At 34.6% G+C, this 25,752-nt stretch overlaps 1 protein-coding gene across 1 annotated transcript; it reads right to left on the bottom strand.

Moving 5' to 3' along the window:
- Window positions 1–384: 384 nt before the first annotated feature.
- On the bottom strand, window positions 385–17,821 carry LOC124368705 (heme transporter hrg1-B-like). The gene is made up of 4 exons (XM_046826007.1): window positions 17,740–17,821; window positions 7,666–7,796; window positions 3,923–4,096; window positions 385–2,465 (listed from the first exon to the last, which is right to left on the bottom strand). Exons 2-4 carry the CDS (start codon window positions 7,787–7,789, stop codon window positions 2,281–2,283), a joined length of 483 nt encoding a protein of 160 aa, XP_046681963.1. The 5' UTR covers window positions 7,790–7,796; window positions 17,740–17,821; the 3' UTR covers window positions 385–2,280.
- Between the last annotated feature and the right edge of the window lie 7,931 nt (window positions 17,822–25,752).

Here is a 25,752-nt window from a genome sequence, read left to right as displayed (position 1 = left end):
TAATCCTCTTCTACAAGTTTCACTGAAGAGAATTATACGCAATACTACCTAATAAACGCCAGTCTTGGGTTTTTTTTATAAATGTAAAAGTGCAACTCTACAAAATGCTGAAAATTTACCTGGCACTAGAAACTACCGTAGCTTCCAGCTCTTGAGTTAATAAATAAGTTCTTTGTTTGTAAGTGGATTTCGATTTACAAAACTGTTTTATAAATCAACTCATTTAAACCTGTGTAAGTAACTTTTACTCTGAGTCATCAACTTTAGCCAGTACACCATGGTGATGACTCACAATAGGAAGGTGATAAGGGTCCCTATTCCTCAGAGATCACATGACTCACTGGAGAGATTATAAACCATCATGATAAATGAATATAAACCAGACACAGTATGAAAAATATATTTAATCCATTAAAATACTTGAGGTTTTAATATAAAATTACAAAATGTGACCGCTCTTATTCTTAACCTATTTCACACATGGACTAAATATGTGGAATATTTAACTATAAAGATCAGTGCTTGTAATATTGCTGACCTACCTTTTTTGAATTACATGTATCACAATAGAATGTGTATGGTATGGTCTTCTAACAACTAAAAGTACATTCTAACCATTGACAATCAAAGATCATGTCAAAATACCTTTAAATGTTTGCTACATATTGAAATTCTAGTTTTAAATGTTAACTTTGTCACATTAAATATTTCATATGTGAAGTATACTGAACTTTACTAACAGTTATATTTAAAATTGGATGTTGTTTATTTTTTCTCAACATATTTAAAACTGTCCTTTTAATTTTCTTTAAATTAAATGAAAAAAACATGGAGAATGAATCAAAAGATAGGAGTTTTAAATGAATACTTTCTCAATTACTACTTGAGATTCTGTACCAGACACTGCAGTGTGCTAGCTAGCTATGTGGTAAGACTTTTATGGCACAATCTGGGAATGTAAACGAGAAAACGGCAAGACTCACCATACAACTAATAATAATTAAGCGGTCAGATTTGTGGTCTCGTCCTCAACAATAAGTCCACTTATCACAGAATATGTTTCTTCAACAAGGTAACTTAGTTACATTAAATATATCGTAGTGCAACTTAGAAGCACCACTTGTGGGCCAAACTCGCAAGCAAGTTAATATAACCCTCACAACAAGTAATATAAGATAATAGAAATAACCTAACGAGTAAATTGTATCAACAAGACTTAGAAACAGTGATTAATTGAAGGAAATATTATTTTCTGAAGCTAGGCTCTAATAGTGTATTACAGTTAGCTCTTACTATAGAAAATACCATATAATAACCCATAATATTTCAAAAGATCCTTTTTCTTTATTCTGCAAGTATTTAGTAGAGCAATATAAGAAAAAAATATGTAATTTAAATTTAGTACTTCACCTTTAAATAATTTCTGTGGAGTATAATTTGAAATACTACTACACCAATGAGCAAAGTTTTGAGACAGTAAAGTCATGACTAATGAAATGTTATTACCTTATATCTTGTTTACCTCCAAATAAGTTTGATTGTTCTAAAATACAATATTACATAATATTAAAATGTGAAAATCAGTGCATAAGAGTATCCAGTGTAAAGGGTTACTACATGTCTAATTTCAATAGTAAGAGAAACATATTGTATGCTTATGAATTAATTTAACAAATATGTGGTACAAAAGATTGTGAAATTACAAAAAAAAAATCAAAACAGAACAAACAAATATTGTCATGAAGTTCAGAACGGACAAGACGGAACATAAAATAAGAACTAAAATTTATGTATCGACTTGTTGTAACGATAAGTAAAAATAACATCATATCAATTCTTTGTTACTGCCAATTATTTAAAATTATTACGAAATATAACACTTTAAAATGTTTAACTTTTAGCTTTCAAATTTAAAGTTAAACTACTTGAATCAAATAATCTCTTGTTTTAACTTTTCAAATTAAATGTTAAACTAATTTAATCAAATAATCACAGACTTGAACAGTCCGAATTTTATTGGATTAATTGAATAAAATCATAATTAACTGGTTTCGTTTTCTGGTTTAACAACCAAAGCTCAATTAGTGGACAGGCTAAAACCAGAGTAATGTGGGCGAATCAGCGCTAATGTTACAACAAGTCTTACATTCTATTCATCACTCGATACATGAAACATAGTTACAACAAGCATAAAATAAAGAACAGTCTTATCGAACTGAAGTTCATTCGACTAGAACTTAACAATAAAGTACTGGTGTGAGTATAGACAGATAGATCTATTTAAAGAACTCTGATGACGTAATCCACATTGCGAGAGTAGGAGGGTGAGGGTAGCAATTGTGGATATTCGTGCTCCAGTTCAGATATCAGGTGGCGAGATGTCAGATAGAGACCCAGTCCCCACTTGGCTGTCATGAAGGACCAAACTGCTGCAATCTGGTAACTGTCAGGCACAGGTAGGATAGCTGCAACACAATCGAACATATTACTGTACTTAATATTTTGAGAATATTCACGCTTAATCTTGAACATCAGTTATAAGATATGGTCAAATCTGTTACAACGCCATTGAAAAAAACTCTTACAATTCTTTTAATAAAAAAAATGTTTGAATGGCCCACAAACTCCCCTAGGGCACTGTAAACCTTTATTTTGTAATCATATTATTTTAACTGTTTATAATCTTTTTATTCACACAATGTGTTTGAGGCCAGATTTTACAACTAATATGGATTTTATTTAATCTCTGAACATTTTTTTTTAGAGATGAAGATATTGTATTTTATTATATTATCAATATCAATAATAATATTCTTGACTTTGCCAGTGTCTTATTTGTATCTTATCTGGAATAAATGCATTGCAAGCCAAGAACAGTAATGTGGAAGGAGGTTCAATAACATTCAATGTAAGTTCATTACTTTTTGAAATAAAAAATTATTCACCTTATTTTTGATCACATCACGTAGAATAGAAAGAAACAGTAATACTGGCAATAATAGCTTCTCAATTTTTACACATATTTTCTACAGTGGAATTAGAGTAAGGATTAAAACCAATGTACAACCATTAACGTATTTGAAAAGGTCTGATACATTTTTTTACCGCAATTCCTTTGCCATGTTGAACTACAAAATTACAAGGTTAGAAATTGTTCTTTACCAAACTTTCAAGTAAACTTGATGATAAGATATTTGTAACATTTAATTCAACCAGCACCTTGTCACTCTATACTCAATGTTGTTACGTCTATGCTCACTGACAGTTAAACCTGTTACCTAGTATTTAACATATGAGAGTACTTTACCTAAAAGTAAATAAAACTTTAAATTCAAAATTAATAAACAGTCACAGTCTACAAAAAACTTATGTTTAGAATAATATACAATGGTCCAGGTAAAAATCAAACTATTTAACTTGAAAAAATGTTATACCATCTTGTGCGCAACTGTGACTGTACAGGTGATAACGAATCATAACTTTAATGGGCATTTTGTTTCTCTACCAAACAATTTTATTGATTTGTCAATAAATTTATTTCAGAAGCAATAAAACAGAGAGAAATTTCAGTGCGATCCAGTTTATGCATCAAGTTGTCACTAACATGTAAGTAAAGACGTGTGACATGTGTTGTCACTGACATTTACGTTGTCAGTTGTATGTCTGTAACATGTTGATTACACAGACGTATATCGAATGCACAGAGTATTGAGAGTGAAGCCCTGCCCACAGTGCACCTTGGCAGTCAGACTGTTTAATTCCTTATTGGAAGCATGTATTAATAGTAATACACATTATGTATAATGGTAATGACAACACAAGGTCTTAATAACTATTATCATTTATACTAAATTTTCAACTCTTTTGTATTCTACGTTAAAGTACAAGAATATGTAATTTAAAATGTGTAATAAATACTTACGGAGATTGTAGTAAATGAAGTAGAAGATGTACCAACTACTCGCAGCAATTCCAAACACCATGCCGACTATTGCCAAGATCTGAAAGTCTTTCAATGTGTTAGGGGTGTGCCAGGCAACTAAATTGTTTCTCCAATGCAAGTAGTACAGATGGAAATCCACTGCAGCAAGCAGACCTAAAAAATATATTAATAAATCAATTTTAAAACATATGCGTCATTAATATAACTAATTACAACATGTGTGTGGTATTGTAGATGTACAAATAAGGGTTATTACAGATTATTGAAGAAGCAGCTTAAAAATGAGAGTACGATAAATGAAGCAGCAGGGAGACCAGGTATTTGGTGGCCTTGGTGGTTCAGGATATTATCCTAGTCTATTCAAGGATTATTTTGCTACCAAGGCACTACGAAGCATTAACGCCAAGCTATATGAAGGAGGAAATAATGCCAGGAACCTTAATATATTTCTTTATAGAAACCCATTAACCAGCAAAAAGTTCTGATTTTTCAAATGTTAAAGAACGAGATACGATTCCCGCCAAATCCATTATATTACATTGGTTGAATTATCGAAAAAGAACTCTCATTAAAAATATTCTTTCAATACATTGGCATGATGCTGCCATCAAACACTGATGCTGCCATGTTGCTTATGTAACTGGTACACAGTATAGTTCTAAGATGAATCTAAATTTAAGATTGCAAATTGCACCACTTGTTAAATTTTTAACTAAATGTATTGTATCACAAAAAAACACAATTCATTTGTTACTGACCACAACTAAAGTATGATGATTCATTACATTGTCAAACTTTATAGGTAAACACTACAAGGTTTTAACCCTAGATTACTTATGTGTCGTAAAAATTACGACTCGCCCGTTTCCAAAAATGCTGTATCTAGACAAATAGCGCGCCCCCCCCACTCCTAGTACCTTCCTCCCGCCAGTAGACAACACCAGTCGCGGAGTGGCACGCCAAACGGTCAGTTCTATCATTACGCATTTATATCTGTCTCGTCAATTTGACGACACTTAAGTAGTAACGTAACTTTTTTCCCTGAAAGTTGTTGATTGTTTTTATCCTGTTAGATTGGTTTTATTTCATAGTATACGCGTTTTAGCAGTAATTATTTGTAGTTAATTTTAGTAGTTAGTTTTTCCAAGTTGTAAATATCAGTTTTTCATACACCATGGGTGATGAAAATGACCGTGTGAGTGCACAAATAAGGAAATATTTAGAAGAGGATAGTGATCCTGACAGTGAAAATGGTGGCAGTGAACAAGAAGATATTTTAGAGACTGATGACGTGAAAGCACTGACGCAGACGACACGGGATGCTGATGAAACTTACCAACCTCCACTACGGGACCGGAAGCGAGTTTACGTGAGTGAATCGTCTGATAGTGACATTGAGGTTCAGTCGGTTAGAAGTAAAAAACGACGTAGGCCTAAAAGTTTGCCTTTACGTCAATCATCTGATAACGGCCCAGTACCTAAAACTAATTCACTAGACCTACCTAATACTGACTCTCCAGCTACTGCAGGTAGCTCAGCTTCTCCTGATGTTCCTCCTAATGATGACTTACTTAGGCTTTATACCAAACACACATAATAAAAAACTCCGAAACGTTGCCTAGCCTGAACGACCTACACCTGACCAACAACCTACGCCTGGTCAACTTATGCCTGATCAACCAATTTCTGATCAACCTAACGCCTGATCCACATCTGTTCATCCCCAATGCCAGACTTATCCGAGCTAAGAATGGCCATGTGTGGAACACTCGACCTCAGCCTAACAATACTCGAACACCAATGAGAAACCTCTCGTTTTCTCAAGACGAGAGGTTGTTGGTAATGCCCGTAACTCTATTTTACCCTTGTCTTGTTTTTATGGAAATTTTTGATGAACATATGTTCAATACAGTTGTCAGATATACCAACGAAGAAATTGAGCGGGTGAGTAACAACTACAATGACCCTACAATAAATACCATTCAACCTACTAACTTAGATGAAATGAAAGCTTTGTCGGACTCCTTGTAAAACTCTGCATGGAGCAAAGACAACCATCTTGCTGCAAGAGAGATGTTCGACAGTGAATGGAGTGGCTCCAGGTACAAGTGTGTAATGACTTGCGATCGTTTTTCAGTTTCTAATTACTTTGTCTTAGATTTGACGACAAAGCAACGCGCAATGAGCGCAAATGCACTGACCCTTTTGCTCCAATACGAGATGTGTGGGAAGCATTTATTTTGAACTGCCGAACAAAGTATAAGCCAGGCAGCTACGTAACGATTGATGAGCAGCTCCTTGCGTTTCGTGGAAATGTCCTTTTAGGATGTACATTCCTAACAAGCCCGCCAAATATGGGATCAAACTTGTATGTTGCTGTGACAACACAACATACTACATGATTGATAGTGAACCATATTTGGGAAAGAAAACTCTCACAGGAAACCAGCTGGCAGCTAATTACTTTGTGAAAAAAGTTGACAACAAGCATCCAGGGCTCTAACAGAAGTGTAACCACTGACAACTGGTTCACGAACATCAAAGCTGGCAGAGGACTTGTTGCAGGATCCCTTCAAATTGACAACTGTTGGACAATCCGTCTAAAAAGAAAAGGTGTCCCAAGTGAGCTTGGAAATCGAAAAAGAAAAGCCTGTGTAGAGTCATCGATGTTTCTCTTTGACCGAGAGACAACTTTGGTTTCTTACAAACCTAAAACGAAACAAGGTAGTAGTACTCTTATCTACCATGCACAGTGGTCCGACACTTAATTCCAACACAAAGAAACCTGAAATTATCCACACATACAACTCAACAAAAGGAGCAGTTGATACGCTAGACAAAATGTGTGGAGACATGTCATGCAGTAGAAAAACCCGTCGATGGCCCCTCTGCATTTTTTATGGCATATTGAACATTGCCTTTGTGAACTCATATGTGATTTACTGCATGAACAATCTTCGGCTGGGAAACAAAACCACTCCAAAGAAAAGCTTACATTGAAGCAGTTTGTGTAAGGAGCTAACAGAACCACATATGAGATCGCGCCTTCAAATACCTCAACTGAGGAGGAACACTCGAACTGAAATTTGTGAGCTGCTTGGAATTGCAGTAGCACCACAAGCCCCAAGAGCTCAAGGAGCCAGAAAAACATGTTTTTACTGTCCAGCTGCCCTCAGAAGAATGACTACTACATATTGTGTTCACTGCGGCCATCCAATATGTGGACAGCACCGGCCCGCGTATGCCTGCTTAGACTGTGACAAATAAGTAACCCAATGAACTGAAAACCTAAATGTTTTATCAATCTACCTAAACAATAAATACAAATGTAAAAATTTTTCCAATACCAATAAAGTAGTCTCCAACTTGTATATTTTGATATAAATGTGTGTTTAATTCAATATAACAATTTTCTTGTATACAACATTTTTTTTTCAAACCCTGTATTTTGAAAATGTTTGTCAAATCTAGGTACGAAATGAATTTTTTTTCACAGGATTGTGGCAATGATTAAACCTTTCAAAATTTTTTCACCAAAGCTTTAAGAGTTGTAAACCAACACAAGAATATTTATATAATTAAAAAAACATGTTTAAGGCCTTATATAAAAAAAAATATATGTGAGTCGTCAAAATTACGACACTTAAGTAATAATGTAACAATAAAAAGGCTTAAGTAATCTAGGGTTAAACTGAAATTCAGTACCCCTACTAAAACCTTACCTGAAATGAGCGCCCAAATGGCAGCATGATAGTTTCCAAAAAATAAGAAGACAAATGAAGACAAGCTGGCTGCTACACCAAAGCCACTAAGTATAAGTCCAAGCACTGTTTTCCAGCTGGCCATTCTTTAGCTAAACAACAAAAATCACAAGTGAGTTTTCACTAATAATAATCTACATGTTGTTATTAACCCTTTGAATCCTAATGTCCGACTACGAGCTCACGGCAGAAAGGTGAGACAAAAGCTAACATACAACTAGGAAGCTGTCTCAAATAAATAAAAAAAAATTTGGGAGGCAGTCTCAAATTTTTGTGTATGAATTTTTTTAACTTTTCAAGTTTGTTATTAGAAGGATAAATTATTACAGAAATAACTTGATATAGTGCAATTACAACTTATTAGAGCATTCCTAAGAGTGGATAGCCCTGTAGACCTGTAATATAAACTCCACCTGGAAGTGGAAGACCGAGGAACTATCAAAATAATGGTGATAATGTTGACTGGACAACGTTTTAAGACAAACTACCTCATACAAAAAATTAAATGTCTGAGTTTGTAGTAAGAAAAGTAATCAGGTAGGAGAAAAAAGAAAATTCTTTTGCAATTTTATTTGTAAACATGCAAAAGGAAACTTCATCCATATTGTTTGTCATCCCATAGGAGTTAATTTTTCTTAAGTTTTGAGACCTCGTACTTTGAAAAGGCTATTTTTTTAAACTAATATTTTGTTAAGGTAAACACAGTTTTATTTATAAAGTACACTTACAGATGTACACCATAAGCTCAAGTGATTACCTTAACACAATTTTATGTCAGAAATGTAATTATTTGAATTTAGGGTATCAATTTACAAAATCGTGACCATGGAAAGGTATGTTAATTTTTTTTTCCTGAAAACTACAATTTTTCCTGAAAACAATAGTGAAGAAAAAATTCGTCGGCAACAAAAATCAAAGGAGTTACGATTTTTTGAAATCCTCTGAAAACTCTGTTTTTGACAGTACCTCTGGCAATTTTACTGAAATGATGACGTTAATCCTGTCAACGATGCCTGCCCGCTGCGCAGTGCTGCGCACTGCTTGCTCTTTTAGAAAAAAAAAATTAACTCGAGCTTGCAAAAGTCGAATCCCAGATCACGTGATGCCCCTGATCCTTAACCCTCCAAGTGTTGTTCGACAAAATTTTGTCGGTTATTTTCCATCCTTAATGCAATAATGGCCGAAAGGCATCAATATAATACAATGATATACTTTCCCCCCAGTTTATATGCACCTGTGATAATAATACTTGGCTATAAATGCCCAACCCATGAAAAAAAGTCCATTTTTCATGGTCACGGTATTGTAAATAAATACCGAATTTAGTGTTTGATTTTTTTTAGGTTATCGTCGAATATTCATTGCCAAATCAGACAACATTTTGGTGACGAAAATTCTTTTCACGCCAGCTATTTAAGGAAACAAAAACTTAACTGCTTAAAATTGAAAGTCTAAAATACAAATCTGAATGGAAGTCTGTATGCAAGGGATTACCTCAGGGATCCATTTTAGGCCCAACATTATTTCTAATTTAAATAAATGATCTAAGGAAGTAACGTAAAAAGGTTTAATATTGTATGCTGACGATACAACAGCAATTGTAAAAGACCTAAAAACTGTAAATTTGCTTTGTAAAATCTCTTAACATATCTCTAAATTAAATGATTGGTTCATTCTGATGGTATATTTTCAAACAGAAGAATACTGAACTCGTACATTTTAAAACACACGAAAATAAACATATTTTTCAGACTGTGAACTTTTATGATAAATTGGTGGATGCTTTTAATACAATAAAGGTGTTATTATCATACATTGATGAAAACATTAATTGGAAATATCATACTAAAAATATCATACTAAAAAACTGATAAGTAACCCATATTCTGCATGTTTTGCCATTTTTTTCAAAATATTGTAAGTTTTTAAATAATGATGACAATGTATAATGGTTAATTCTTTTCCTCACATAAAATTTGGCATAGGGCTCTTCCTCCAAAGCAATTTATATTTTTAAATTTTAAAAAAAGTTTTGAGAATTGAGTATTTTAACTAAGTTAAAATAACAAGTTTATTTTAATTCAACTTTGGAAGCGTTTTAGTCCAAATGAGGTTTGGAGGAAATCCAGCGTTTTGCTTGAGCGTGATTCCATATGCAATAAGTTAATTTCCTGGTAGACAGAATTGCCAATCCTTGGGATTAATAATAATAAAAATACATAAATTAATGTAACTTTAAAACTTTCTTAATAATATCACTAAGGATCATGATAATTACACTATGGAGAGAAAGACTTACATACCAAATCCACAGAACTAAATTATCTGAAATGTCCTCTTATTAAAAACATTAAAATTCTACAATGACATTCCAATATCTCTATCCTCTCTGCCTCTAGAAAAATTATCTATCAAGTTAAAAAATATCCTAAAAGAGAAAGAATATTATCCAGAAAATAATATTCTAATTGATACAATTTCAATGAATAAATGATTCTCCAACCATTAAAAAATTCATTACAAAATTCATTCTGTTTTACAAAAGTGTAGAAAATATTTTAAAATGTTTCAGTGCAAATACATACATACATTATTCATGGGTTAGAGATAGAATGACTAGAATAATGGGTTAGTGTTAACTCGACTGCAAGTTATTTGAACAATTTTTTAAAAAATTTACTGAAATATGAATAAATAATAGCTCAAATAAAAATATAAAGTGCTAAATTGATAACAAAAATGTTAACAAAGACAATGATTGTAAATGATTTGTTCAAGTGTCTTTTTAATAATTTTGAGATATGATCTTTCAATGTAAACACCCTAAACAATAATATATTGTAAAACAGCCAACTAGCAGATGCCATTTGTGACATACAAGCACTGCCAAACACGTAATACTTAAAAGGTATTTTCTTAGCATACTGTCTTAGGGTAGACGGTAAAAAAAAAATTACACTTAACCCTAATACGGATAATTTTTCCAAATATTATTCAAGTACAAACACGTAATGTCTTTTTTTCTCACAAAACCGATCTTAGTTGGTTTAAAACATGATAATTGACTGCGAATACACAGAACAACGATTTAAGCAAAGTCACAATATCACTCAACAGCAGTCTATCGGATGTCAGTAGCATTGCCACTTGTTCTATTTCTCACACTGGGTACAGTAATTGTATGCAATTCAATTAACACCCACAAAGGTTTTCATTCTGAGATATCTATGTTGTTAATCATTCTGAATAATAAAATAGATTAAATAAAGTCGGTACGACGATGAAAAATACAAATATTATTATAAATTAATTAGTGTTCTTCTCTTGTCCTACTGAGGTCTGCACAATTGGAGTGTTAGTACATAGGGCAGTGGTTATGTGAGTTTGAATCATTTTATTATTTAGCTCTCTGACATACCGGTTCGTGATCGTTTTGAATTTTTCTGTTTTCCTGATATGCATTATCTCGAGAGATGTTTACCACTAATTCCTTTTCCAAAACTTAATTATCCTGTATTTTATTTTAGCCTATACTCTTTCTCAATTTCCTTTTATAAAAGGAACTATTAGTCGAATGAGCTGATAGTAATACCTCTGCAATCAATGCAACCAATGGATAACACTGTGCAGTGATGGCGACAAACAAAAAACTTTCCTTGTGATGTACTTACGGGCATACCTATCAGTAAAACATCAACATTCTAGAGGATCTGATCACGAATGCTTGAGAGCTAATAAACAATTCAAACTCTCATAACTGATTTAAATGCCATGAGTTACAATTACAATGCGTGCAAACTGGTTGTCGCGACTGGCTCTGTGGCAGACTTGATCTGGTGATAAGGATTTTTATCATCAATGATCTAAAAATATCTTAACTTCCCAACTTTTAACTCAAATTTTTCTGTAGACTCTTTGTGATTAATATATATATATCAGTATGAAAACTGTGAGTGGCCAGGGGGACTAGCAGGGGCTGCGTTGTGAGGTTTTTTTTGTGGATCACTGAACGGGGAAGGGGCAGAGGCCTCAAGTATTATTCTTGGGTGTCCATTCCTTCGTTTTGATTATCTAAAGCTTTATTTCAGTCAACATACCCCTAATTTCAGTATTATTTTGTGTGTCCAAAGATGGCATAACGGCTGACGTCAGTAGCAACCAATATGAGGTTGACTCACGATGACAAGACCATATGATACAAAGCGCAGATGTAGAGTAAGGAATATTACTCAGAATGAGAAAAGTACACTTTTAGAGTTTTATAACTTCATTATTTGACATTTGCACCCCTTGAAACCTTATATTGTTTTGTTCCGAAGATGAGAGAAATGGGTTAATAATTTCACATTTATCAAAAGAAACATATTGTTAAAAATAAAATGTTAATAGCCATTTTAGGTAAGTAGGTAAAATAATTAGGGGTACTTTGTTATTATTCGGAGGCAACTCTGCCCCTATCTACTACTTGTTACCCTATCTACGGCTTTAAGGTGACTTCCGAACACCACCAATGGCCGGGCAGACGGACTGCTTGCAAGGACAGGATTGCTCAGGGGTCACCCATCCAAGCGGCAGCCACGCTGGCCTTTGGTTGAAGCGATAACCGTTGTACCTGCCACACTAAGCCATTGGAAAGGCAGCATTGAAACCCTAGCTAAGGAGGGGTAGGCATTGGTGGAGGGGATAAACGAGATACCAACATTCAAGCTAACAAAGTACAATGAATTTTAGTGGTCCGAGCATTTTTGCAACAGGTGCTACCTCTATGGTAAAGATTAACTGATTCATCAGATTCTATCTCTACGTTGACACTTTTTCCGCTGTGTTCTAGGTCTTGTTTCTCTTTCTCGACATTTTTGCAACATTTTCTACCAATGCGCATTTTTTTCTGATGTCAAGACTTTTCTGCGTTGTAAATTTCTAAATAAAGACATGGTGTTTTGGCGTTTCCATTAGCCATTTTGTATTCTCAGAAGATTTTAAGTAGAACGATGGAGTTACCTTCAACAGTTGACTTCGATAACACTTCAATTCGTTGGCTGGCTTGTTGTGAACTTTACTGGCTCACTATCCTCTGAGTTCTTCTCACTTTCAGGTGTTCCCCAGGGCTCTATCATTGGACCTTATCTTTTCGCACTCTTCAAAAACGATCTTCCTCTGAATATCAACAGTGACTGCCTATTGTTTGCGGATGATGTCAAGTTATTCTCACAAATTACTTATGTTGTGGACTGTGAATCACTTCAAAATAGTCTTCATAGTGTATATGAATGGTGCTTAACAAACAAAATGTCACTAAACGCCAAGAAATGTCAAGCCATATCATTTTACCGTTGGACTTCGCCTATAATATACAATTATTTGTTACAAGGAGTAACCATCGCCAGAGTGAGTGAGGTGAGAGATCTTGGAATTATTCTGACATAGAATTTTAGCCCTGAGGCTCACGTTCATAAAATCTGCTCAAGGGCTAATAGAATGCCTGGCTTTATCTGCCGTTTTTCTACTATATACTGTGTCCTTGTACACCAGATTCTGGAATATGGATCGACTGTTTGGAACCCACACCAAAAATACCTTTGTGACAATCTTGAACGAATCCAGCGTTGTTTCATTCGATTGGTGGGTGTCAGAAATGGATACCAGTATCAACAAGTACCAATTGATGATCTGTACTCCAAACTTGAACTAGAACATCTTGAACTCGCAGGACTATAACTGACTTAGTAGTTCTTCACAAGTTGGTAAATGGTAAAATGATTTGCCCAGACATCCTTCAACTCCTCCATTTCAAGACACCATCCAGTACTCGTTCCAATGACCTCTTCATCAGGCAACACTATGGGACAAACTATGCAGCAAACAGCATGGTGGCACGCCTACAGAAAGCCGGCAACAACCTGCCTTCGACTGTCGACATGTCCCACGATAGTGTGAGAACATTGAAGTGGAAAGTGAAACGTGCAGTGCTACCAACTTAAATGCTACCACTCTATTTCTCACGTATTATACCACCATCAGTTTTTGCTATCTTTGCTGCTAATTTGCTATCTATATATAATATTTATATTCTTTTTTTTATGCCATAGTTTATCATGTTATTATTGTTATAGTTACTGCTTTACTGTTATAAGTTACTGTTTTGAAACATTGATACATATATATTCTTGTTATATTATGCTATAGTTTATAATGTTGTTTCTATTGTTATAGTTTATTTATTGTTACTGTGCTAATTCTAAGCAATATATGGGTCAACCTCGATTTTTCTCATATTACAATATAATGTTTCAATAGTCAATTAGAAAAGGAAATGACTAGAATTTCTTGCCGGAAAGCAGTTATAGGGAGCAGGCAACCGGCAGACGGTCATATATTGCTTAGAATTACCTATTAGTGATCAGGGGCACTGACGTGATCTGGGCTTCAAATTTGGAACTACTCGAGTTAATTTTATTTCTAAAAGAGCAAGCAGCGCAAAGCGCTGCGCAGCGGGCAGGCATCGTGTGTGATCCTTTTTTTTATTAAAAATTACTGATAAATTGTTATTACATATTACAATATAATGTAGGTAAAACAATTTTAAACACATAATTACATGCCGGAAAGCAAAGTAAAACCAACCAAAAACCAACAACTAACCTTAATAGTCGTCAACGTCGGAGTTGGAGTCTGGCTCAATGGGTTGTTGTTCACAGCGGTCACCGTATGCTGTGACACACCGTTTTTAGACATGTTAAATTGCCCGAAAGATGTTGTGTACTCTAGTTTTATAATCTGAATATTTTCTTTTAAACATAAACTCAGCTAAATGTCCAACAAGATGATGTTTTCTGTTGCCGTACCTTGGGATATTGCCTCTAACTTCCCGCCCCAAACGTTCTATGGTTTGGGGTTGCCTGCTCCCTATAACTGCTTCCCGGCAAGAAATTCTAGTCATTTCCTTTCCTAATTGACTATTGGAACATTATATTGTAATATGAGAAAAATCGAGGTTGACCCATATATTGCTTAGAATTACCGTTACTGTTTTCCTGTTTGTATTGTTACTGTCTTAAAACATTTATATACCGTAAACCGGGGCTACTTTGCACCACTTTTAGGAGTTTAAAACAAAATATTATCTCATAAAAAATAAAGCATTTCAACAAATTAACAAACTACTGGTTTTTATTAATTCTTATACATCCAGGAAAACCATTCCACACTCATAAATTTCTGTATTATATATTTAAATATTTTTTATGTATTTTTTTAATTTGGTGCAAAGTATACCATAGGAGCGGGTTACTTTGCACCACCTGAAAAATTATTTATCTTTTTCTGAAAAACTTTGTTGGTGCAAAGTAAGTAAGACCTATTCAGAATCCCTTAAACATCTGTTGGAACCACTGAATACTTATATGATTTAATTTTTTTCACCTGAAAGGGGGAAAACAACAAAAACTCATGATACGTCACAAAGTGTATTTAACATGGGAAAATTGACAGTGACAAAATGACAAACTTAGAGATTCTGAAGCTTAAAACCTAATAAATACTTGCAGGTCTATGTTCAAAAACATTATAACATATAATACACACTTAATAATGCATATTCTTAAAAAAAAATTAGTCCATTTTTCCAAAATTGTCTTGAAGCTCTGGAACTGCAAATATTCCTCTTTTGCTCAAAATTTTGGGTGGATTTATAGATCCAGCAATTTTATTCCACTCATAAAAATAAAACATCCTTATTAACAGGCCACTTCCAGTTGCCTAGGGACTTCATCATTGCACTTACAAAAGCTCCATTTTCATCAACGTTTACAGTGGTACCTGGGTAATATTCGTTTTCGTAGTTAACAACAACAAATGAATCTACTTGTAGATCAGACTTGTTAATGGGTCTCAGTCCTGATTTTATAGTTAGAAAAGCCTCTTCTTTTGCTGCTTCATTTATCTCCTCTAATTTCTTTTTCCTATAGGACTTCCAGTCATCGTCGGAGGAACTTTCATCAATACACATTTTTGATGGGTCATCTATGGACTCATCACTACTATCCCGTTGAAATTTAGGCTGACACGACTTTTTTCCTTTAGTTAAACAAGTCTTTGTGGTTGCCTTACTCGTGCTTGGTGTTTGGTCATCAGTCATAGATTGTGGGTGTTTAACACTAGCATTATCGCTAGTTACAAGTGATTGCATGGAAATCGTTTCTTCGTGAGATAAACTTTTTCCTGCTGGCATCGCAAGTTTCTTTTTTCTTGTTATTTGTGGCTTTGTGCTGCAGGCCTCCCGTGTTGACTGCAGGGCAACGAGGAAAGCAGAACAAACAGCTTAAGGCTCTACTTATGCTGGTGCAAAGTAACCCCGTCTTTCTCTTAAAAGTAACCTTAAACTTAAAATGGATGATAATTTAATGAGTATTGATATAAACTCTCAGTTACTGTTGTTTATTTGTAAGATAATAAAATTCTACACATAAATATACCACACTTGCCTTTCTCTGACGTTGTCTAATATCGTAAAAACGGCACTTTTTTGACGTAACAATTCAAACAAAACTGAAGATACAAAGAAAACTCGTCCCACAAATATCCAAAATGGCGGGATAAAGTGTCTGTTCACACAAATCATGTAGAAGATGGTGCAGCCTAGTGGAGAATTGTGAAACTAGGTCGAAATGATTAATAGTTTCTCCTACAGATAGAGTTGAATCTTTTTTCAACTTTGGTGCAAAGTAACCTCACAAGGTGCAAAGTAGCCCCGGTTTACGGTATACTCTTGTTATATATTATGCCCTGCCATAGTTTATTATGTTAGTATTACTTTCAGCCATCCACATGTTTTGTTTGTAGAAATTCTTGTTTAGGTTAAGTTGTTTATAAGTTAATTATATGAATCTTAAATTTAAAATGGAGAAGTATGTCCATTGAAATAAAATAAATAAAACAAGTAGATACAAGGTACAACCTGTGATTAATATGTGCAGTGGATGTTCTGCTTTAAAATACAGATATTGTGTCCTTTTTTTTTGTCCAACATAGAGTTTTAAACACCTTTGGCAGCACTGAATCCCGAACTGATAGCCAGGGGAATTTTGGTTTAGACTTTCTCATATGATCTGAGCTTGAATTTAAGTACTATCTAGAGGCTGTTTTCCTTTTATTTTGCCATAAAGGCGGGGTGGCATTGGCTGCACCATCGGAGCCAATGCTAATGGCCAGGGGCGTTTCCGACATAATTTCAGTTAATATTTAGGCTTTCCTCCCTTTTATATCTATTGTAATACTATCCTGTACACTTATTTTCTTGAATTTAGTTGACATTTTGACAAATAGTGGGAAGTGGCTAAAGTGAATATTTACCATAATAACTAGTAGATAGGGACAGAGTGACCTCCACCTGATGATAAAGTACCTAATTAGGTAACTTCCAGTAAGAATAAATTTGAAAAATAACCTATGTGCTCATTTAAAAGTAGGCATATACTAGCCTATATAAATAGCCTACCCTGGCATATTACATTGGAAGCATTGGTTGTAGTTACAATAAGCTTTTAAACAATAGACAAATGATCCTATAACATTGTGCACTACAGACAGTTTGAGTATCAATTGCAGGATTTGTAACTCAATTTCCTATTGATAATATCAGTTACTATTCTTGATAATTTATTATCAAAACAATTTGCTCTGGAAAATCTCCCATGCCCAATAATTATGATAAACAGACCTGAAATAAGTTACTCGATCTTACATTATATCGAATGCAGTAATAATGAAAATTTTAAAAGAAAAGAAGCAAAATTGCAAGGGATAAAGCATATAGTGGTATAATAGATAAATAATAGTATTCATAACAACACTAATGTGGTCTGCGAAAAACAAGATATTTGTTTAAAGGAAGGCTATTAAGGGATATCGCTACATTATGTATGACGATATACTACGATATGACACACACACACATTTAAACCCTACAAATAATTAATAAATTACCTTCAATTTGTCACTGACTTAAATGTTAAATCAAAATTTACGATTCCTTACCTTAATCAGTAAACAGCTCCCACAAATTACAACGAAACGAACAACTGATCAACTTGTTTGTGTTTGCTGTCTACGACCTACGTTATTCTTCTTCTCAGGTTTTTCACCAATTCACGGCAGGCTACATTTTGATCATTCCCAAACAACCTTGTTATGTGCACTGGTTTGTGATTTCGCTCAGATTATTAAAATATATCCTTATTAGAAGAATACATTATTTAGAGACAAGATAGCTACTAATATGCCTGTGAGTATGTTTTTTATTAGATTACTCTGTTAATTCATCTAAAAATAGCTACTGATTTAATTAAATATTCAACTTTTCAGTGTTATTCTTACACGTTTGTTTCTGAAGTATTCATGTTTACGTCAGCACATCACATTTCCTGTTGTCGCCTACTGTCTTAATCCACATTTATTACATACCTCAGTCAAATATATAATTGTTATGATAACAATACTTATACTAATTAAATATGGTATGGCCAATCTTGTTCAATATATAGTTATTACAAAGTTGAGATTAGAGTTTCCAAAGTATAACACAGGGAGTATTTTGCCTCGTTAGCTTTTTATCACTAGGATTTATTGGAGCTGTGAACTATATTATTAAATTAAAAATATGGATTTGTTTGAAAAAATAAAATAAAAATATGGCTTTTTCAATCATTAAGGGAATACAGAAACCCAATCATAACATCGCCATTCAAAGAAAGCCCTCCTTATTTGCTCTTTCATCACCTGTTATTCCAAAATGACCAGTTATCCATTGTTGAATAATGATTTTATCTCAAAAAATTATTTCTAGAAATATTTTTAATAAAACATAAATTACTGTATTTATTTCTGCGTTTCAGTTATTTCATTGCACTTGAACCAGATCGGGAATCGGTGTGTATATTAATATATCTGAGTGATTTGAGCTATAAATATGATTTACGGCTTTATATTGCTTATAACTCAACAGCATTTTTTGAAGATACTTAATCCAACGGACAACTTATATGTAATATTTGGCATCAACTAACGACTACAGAAGAGTGGGCCAAATCCTTTGTTTTTGGAACCCTCGGTGTAAATATTGAAGGAGTCTTTCGAGACAGTATTAATAAAGTGGTTTACTTGCCATATCATTCTTCTGTTGTTCTTACGTCCTTAGTTTATGGATTACCGTAGTTTCTAACTATAGCTTCTTCATCATCAGTTATTATATAACTTATTATTTTTCATTATAGTACAAATATAATACAATATTTTATTAACATAACTAGTTGGGGTACAGGGGATGGGCTAGCCTTAGTTCAGGTGATCCCGAATGAACTGAGAAAGTACCTCTACAGGGGTGACACTCAAGATCGATGGAAGAATCGAATCCAACCAATGATTGGGCACGGATAAACGCTAGTTGTGCGACCTGCATGGATGTTTGGCGCAGGGGTAGTGTTTCGTGAACGGAGCCCTTGAAGGCTGGGCGCCCCCAAGCGTAAATAGCCTTACCTGGTCATGTGGGGCTCTCACTGGGCGGACCTTTTACTTCCTCGGTACTCGTGGGACCTGTTGTGGATCATGAAATAAAACACCCCACAAATATGGGTAGGTTACAGCAGGCAGTTTGGCTTTGGGTGTCTATGCCTGTTCATCACGCTTAATTACAATCGACGAAGTTTCAGCAGTTGGTGGTGTTGATGTAGAGGTCAAACAGACCAGATGAGGACGCGAGATGTGGTAACTGATCATGGGAATCCAGGTACTTGTGATCAATCTGCAGCACAGTAAAGCTACTACAGCTGTGTTCTTCAGACGCTTTTTGGCGGAAGAATTTCACGTTCCTGATAGAGAAACTCAAGATTTTTAAGAGTAGAATATCAGGGCTTTCATGACAGGGGTAAAAATTGTTAGCGCCCATGTTAATAATGTCAGAGCTTGTATTGTTGTAAGCAACAAGGTGAGTAGCATTCCTGTTCTGGAAGTTTGTTTCAGGGATCTCTTCCCAGTCAGGCTGATTAGGGCTGGTACGGGACAAGCCATGTTGATTACATAATCAAATCTCACGTACGATGATGTGGATTCAACGCCATCCAGAGATATGGCAGCCTTAGTAGTTCATGTTGAGAGGAGCGGCGTGGAGTTGGTGAATGACTGTATCCCATAATGAGGCGTGGAACAACACCAAACGCAAACAGCAGAGGTAAGTCGCTTCTGGATATATATATATATATATATATATATATATATATATATCCCTGCAGTCTAGATTTTAAATGTAGGTAATGTTCGTACGTTTATCACGCGAACGCGAAGAGAGGTGATATATATGACATTGATGACGGGAGGTATCATTAATCGGATACCTAACTGGCAAGTGTCTGACGAGCCCTCACTATTTTAATCATGCTCACATCGGCTTTAACATCGAAGATCTGGAATTTGAAAAAGTTCAGTATAGGAATCCGGGAAACATAGACTGGGTGGCATACAAGGAAACCTAAGGGTACAATTAGAATATGATGGTATATCAGGAATCGGATTCACAATACAGTGCAGCTGAAGAAATCAGACGACAATCTAACTTCAAAAGGATTGAGTAGGCGATTTATTTGTTTACTCCATATAAAGCTCCTGAGGGAGACGGCGTGAGATCGGTTTGCTTGTAGCGGGGGTAGGAAATTGTCCTTCCTCTGCTATGCAGGCTGTTCAGGCCCTCAGGTATATTCCTCTGTCCTGTCGGTATCTGGGGGAATGTTTATACTCTTGAAGCAGGGGAGGTCTAGCCTGGATGGACCTAAATGCTTTAGACCAATATGTCTGTCCTTTTTCCTTCTTAAAACCCAGAAGATGATTGATAGGTTTGTTTCAGATGTATCTATCTTGGAGTGCCCTCTACATCCAAATCAGCATGCTTACACTCCAAGAAGACCATGCGACTCAACCCTGCATCATTTTGTATGCAGGATTGAGAAGGCGCAAGTGGCGAAAGAAGTAGCCTTAAATGTCTTTCTGGACATCGAAGGAGCTTTTGACAATACAAGCATTCAGGCGATTGTCAATGTAGTTTCGAGACGTGGTATTGTTGGTCAAATATGTAACTGGATAAGGGCCTTGCTCACACACTAGGTGGTTACCAGCACTCTTATGGAAGCAAGCATTAGTGCAAGGACCTTCTGTAGAACCTAGTTGCAGACAATCTGCTCGTGTCTTTGAACAGCAGTGGTGTCTTTTCACAGGGATACGCCGATGACATTGTGATTCTTGTGAGCGGTAGTTCAACACAACTGTAATGGAACTGACTAATGCTGTTCATAAAATGGTGGGGAACTGTTGTGATGGTATAAGCCTTAGGGTCAACTCCACCAAAGCTGCCGTGGTTGCCTCTACAAGAATGCATCAGTTGGAGGGTATTGGTCCATTCTTATTGAGAGGCTCTTCCATTCAGTAAAAGTCCGTGGTCAAGTACCTGGGCGTAATCCTTGATAAGGTCCCCAACTGTGGGGGTTTACTGGAAAGGTTCATGATTGTTATACCTACTACGGATGCTTCATCGGAGGGAAGAGGAGCTGCAATGGTTTACAAACGGCTCTAAAAAAGTGGCACAGACGCCGGAATAGTGGGAGGAGACCGTGTAGGGATGGTGGTTCCTTATCCCAGTCTTTCAGGCAGAAGTCACAGCCAATACGGGGTGTGTTCGTGAGAATTTGCGTCTGCGGTACAGGAGAAGGGCGATTAAAATTTTCACAGATAACCAGGCAGCATTGAAAGAGAGGCCTATGTTAAAGAATGCTGGGTTTTCCCTTGGAGTTTATCCCTTCGGTATTTCCCGTGACCCAAGGGACAAGAACTGATATATTCAGTTGTCTCATAGACATCGGTCAGTCAATGATGTGCAGTCATGGTTTACTCGTTGAGTGATATAGTATTGGATTTATGTTGGTTACATTGTGATAGTCAGTGGCACACACAGAAATCTCTCTGGGGGAGTCCAAAACACCAGATATTCGAGGGCATGGAACCCTCCCATACTAGCAGGGGAGGGTTTCCAGGGAAAGATTTTGAAGTACTAGGTCTTAAAATAGTTAAATATAATACTTATGAACTAATAAAAAGAGGGCAAAGGGTCAGAGTTTATAACATTCACAGTAAAACAACTCTACTACCAATCGCCAGGGAAAGCTTACTCAGGGATAATTGAAATCTTCTGAATTAAATTTCAACCAAAAATCAAGAACAAAGCTAAATCTTGATATCTATTCTCGAATCAAAAAGAACAGATATCCAAGTTTGAAAGTTGACCACTATTACAACTACAATAACGGTAGTTATATTAAAATTTAGCTTGTTTATTTCTGTGTTTCAACTTATCAAACAGTTTACTAACAATAACTTCCAATTTTTATTCATCCAGTCGATTCATCCTTCCCATCGGTGATAGTATTAGTGTAGTAGTATAGGTGTACATTACTTTTAGTTTGCTAGGCTTCAACAATGGAAAACAGACTTCAGTCAATATTAAATGGACACGTTATTCATAGCCGGAATCATGAAATTATTTCAAATGTATTGTACTGATTTATGAAGCGCGAAGCTGTTGATAAAGTGATTCTTCCTATATCGGAAGTACGCAAAAGAATTGTAGCAGCCTTTGGTGTATGCAAAAACGTTGTCACAAAAATCTACAGAGAATTAAATAAAGAGTAATAGTGATATAAACAATCTTCAACCTCGAATAAAAGGAACTTTGTGGGAAAGCTTATAACCAGATTGGACAAAAGTGTCATAAAAAGGACTGTTTATAATTTTAATTTAGAGAAACACTGCATACCAACAGTTAATCTACTTTTAAATGAACTTTGGAGGAAAAAGAAATCTTGGATTTAAATGAAGAAAAAAAGAAAACATTTTAATATAAAAACAAGAAATACATGATAAAAGAATTGCTTATTTAGAAGGAATTAAGCCTTTACAGGGCAAAGGTCTAATTATAATCTATGTAGACAATTTTCAAGTGGAAAAAGGACCAAATTCAAAAAGCAAAAACAAGATTGTAGCATTTGCTACATTAAAAAAATTAAAAAATAATTCCAGGAGGAAATATGTTAAATTTTTTTTAATATAAGTAGAATTGTTATAATGCATAGGTAAATTAAAAATGAAATTTCTCAAGAAAGGATCCGTGAAGGTAGGTAATGGTACAGAAAGGCAGCTGATTCTCTGTAAGTCGACTATGATAACTGATTACAATAGGGTAGAACAGTTGACAATTTTTTCATCGTTATGATTGGATGGTCAGAGGCCAATGAGGAGCTTCGGTTATGAGGTCATTTAGGCTAGTGAAGGGTTTAAAGCTCTGACTCACGATTTTTGCGCATTTTCAATCTTTAGCGTGGTATTTGTTTGCATTTCATTTTCATGTGTCCAAAAACCGTTCTGTATGGAATTTTGCGTAACTAGAAATTTTTGAGGGGAAATTATTGTCAATTAATTAGGTTTTTTTTACAGGGAATATAGTATTTCTTTAATACAATTAGATAACAGAAATTTGGAACTTAACTGAATTATTAACGAAGATTGCAAGGTATTACAAGTTAAAGCAAGATTTTGTTGAAGTATAATTTACAATTTTAATACTATTACTAATACTATAATACTTTTAATACAACTGTCAGAATAATTCCAAGATTATAATTCATTACAATTTCAAGATTTGAAGTAAATAATTTTTGAAAAATATAGAATGATTAGTTTAACTTGGAATCTGTGCCAACTGTAACAGGAAGTAGAATACGTGGCATGAAGAATTTTTGAATTAAGTTTTAATTTAATATTGATTTAGTTTCATTATAATAGAGAATAAGTTGATTTATTTTGAATTAAATTTAGAAATGTTTTATTTTATTTGAATTTTATAAGAAAGTTAATTTCCAATCAAGAAGAATTGAATTTTAATTTAATTTATTTGAAGACCTTTCTTGAGAAATCTTTTGGAAGATAAGTGGTCCTGTAACCAATTGAAGGATTGAATATGTGGAATATTGGACAATTATTTTATTGAATGCCAATTTAGAATGCTTTGTAGTTTAAATGAATTATGGTTTAATAAACAATATTTAATATAGCGAAAGAAAGTATTCTCCTGTCTATCTTCACCAATAAAATCCTTGAGAATGATTGAAATAATTCTCATATTATTAATAACCATAAATAATTTTGAGCACAGAGAATTGATTTAAAATGAATTAATGTTTCAACAGTGGGTTTTAAACCCATTCCCCTGGATAGCCCATCATTTAAGGAAGGGCGCCAAATTAAAAGAAATATTGAAATATAGGCTACTCTGTAAAACTCGATAACTTTACAATCATATCTATAAGGAGAGTTGATACCATTCAATAATATGACTAATCTAATGGATTTAGAAAAGCCCCTGCTTTACAAGCATTACTTCTCTCATGTTCTTCTGAGAATTGGAAATTAGTTTCAACTGGTGATTCTGCGTGACAGTTTCAGTCCCTTCCCGCAGTTTCGAAGTTGAGTAAATCCTAAACCAGACAATTAACATCAAACTATGTTTTGCTGTGTAATTGAAGTTGGTGTATTCAATGAGCTCAAGACACCTCCCTTCTGAAACTGTGTGAAAAAATAATACAATCCTCTGACCTGGGAGTGATATGTTTGTGTAAACTACTTCCTCAAATCCTATGAACAAACATAAATCTGGCCACTTAAGTGACACCATTGCCACAACGTTATGGAAGTTCGTGTGTCGTACCATAATGTAAGTTTATGAGTATCAAAGAAATTTCTAGAATTATTATTTATAGCAACTATTCATTGCATGATTGGTTGGTATAACAATGTATTAAGCCTAGAAATCTTATTATAGCTAGGATCTGATTCGGAAGTATTCCCCAGCTGACTGTCACTGATATAAAATTAGGGGAATTATTATACATCATACATCGCTAAATTGGATAGGAACATAGTTTCATGCACTTTACTAAGTAGGTGATGAGTACATGTTTTTGGTTGAAGGTTGAAGTACAAGGTTTTGTTTCTGGCTAATAAAATCTTTTTACATACTTCTAAAAATGTTGGTCCACATTTTTTAAACATTCTGTACCTTTAACACATAAAGTTAAAAATCCATAATCTACTTCCTCCTTGTAAAATATGTGAGTTGGCTGCAAACACAGACCCTGCTGTGTAATTGTACATGTTACAACTCCCACCCTACTTTTCACTCATATCAAGTACTTGTACTAAAACTATTTACAGCTGTTAGGAAGATAGGTGTCGTGTTTGTTACGGAACAAATATTTTTATCACAAAAATTATTAAATTTAACCTCTCTAGGACCTCCCTTTTTTTTGTGGAAAGTTATGTTGTTGAATGAAGCTTTTGGGTAAATATTATCTGTTTATGGCTGACCATGTAGTTCGCTTTGGAAAAAAAAAAGTATAGCAGTGTCTTCTATATAGCTTCCGCAATATTTTATTTTCATTTTATAACTATCATGTAAAAACTAAAATTGTGGCACATAAGGTGACAGAATATTTGTCCATTATTGTTTCCTCAACTCCCCATGTATACAGTGTGGATTAATTGATATTTATTATTGTATAGGTGAGTTTGATGGATCACTTAACAAACACATTACAAAATGTGGGTACCAAGGATATGGAAAAGGTTGCGGTTTCCACTCTTGTAACTTTAGATTGAAACATTATTGACTGTGGAGGACAAAGTATGATAATGCTGTTAACATGTCAGGTTGCTATAAGACAGAACTAATAGCTTACTTGCTCACTTTGTTCCTTGCACAGGCCATCCTTTACAATTAGTACTCAACTGGTGCTGAATGTACAAACAGCATAGAATCTGTTGAATATTTTACACTACGACAGCAATCATACAAATTTTTCATTCTTTAACCAAAGACTCATTTATTGGACTGAAATTCTGCAAGAAATTGCATCGTTGGATGAAAAAAGAGGTCCAATCTGATATATCGTATTTAAA

This window comes from Homalodisca vitripennis, chromosome X (genome assembly GCF_021130785.1).
Source record: "Homalodisca vitripennis isolate AUS2020 chromosome X, UT_GWSS_2.1, whole genome shotgun sequence".
Classification (NCBI taxonomy): Eukaryota; Metazoa; Arthropoda; class Insecta; order Hemiptera; family Cicadellidae; genus Homalodisca; species Homalodisca vitripennis.
The sequence above is the reverse complement of the archived record's forward strand: the minus strand, read 5'-3'. Positions and strand labels throughout refer to the sequence as shown.

Coding starts and splice junctions, on each gene's coding strand:
- LOC124368705 (XM_046826007.1), bottom strand. CDS start 7,789: ATGGCCAGCTGGAAAACAGTGCTTGGACTTATACTTAGTGGCTTTGGT. Junction 4,097..7,665: donor CATTTGGGCGCTCATTTCAG/GTAAGGTTTTAG, acceptor TATATTTTTTAG/GTCTGCTTGCTGCAGTGGAT. Junction 2,466..3,922: donor CTTCATTTACTACAATCTCC/GTAAGTATTTAT, acceptor ATTGTGTTGCAG/CTATCCTACCTGTGCCTGAC.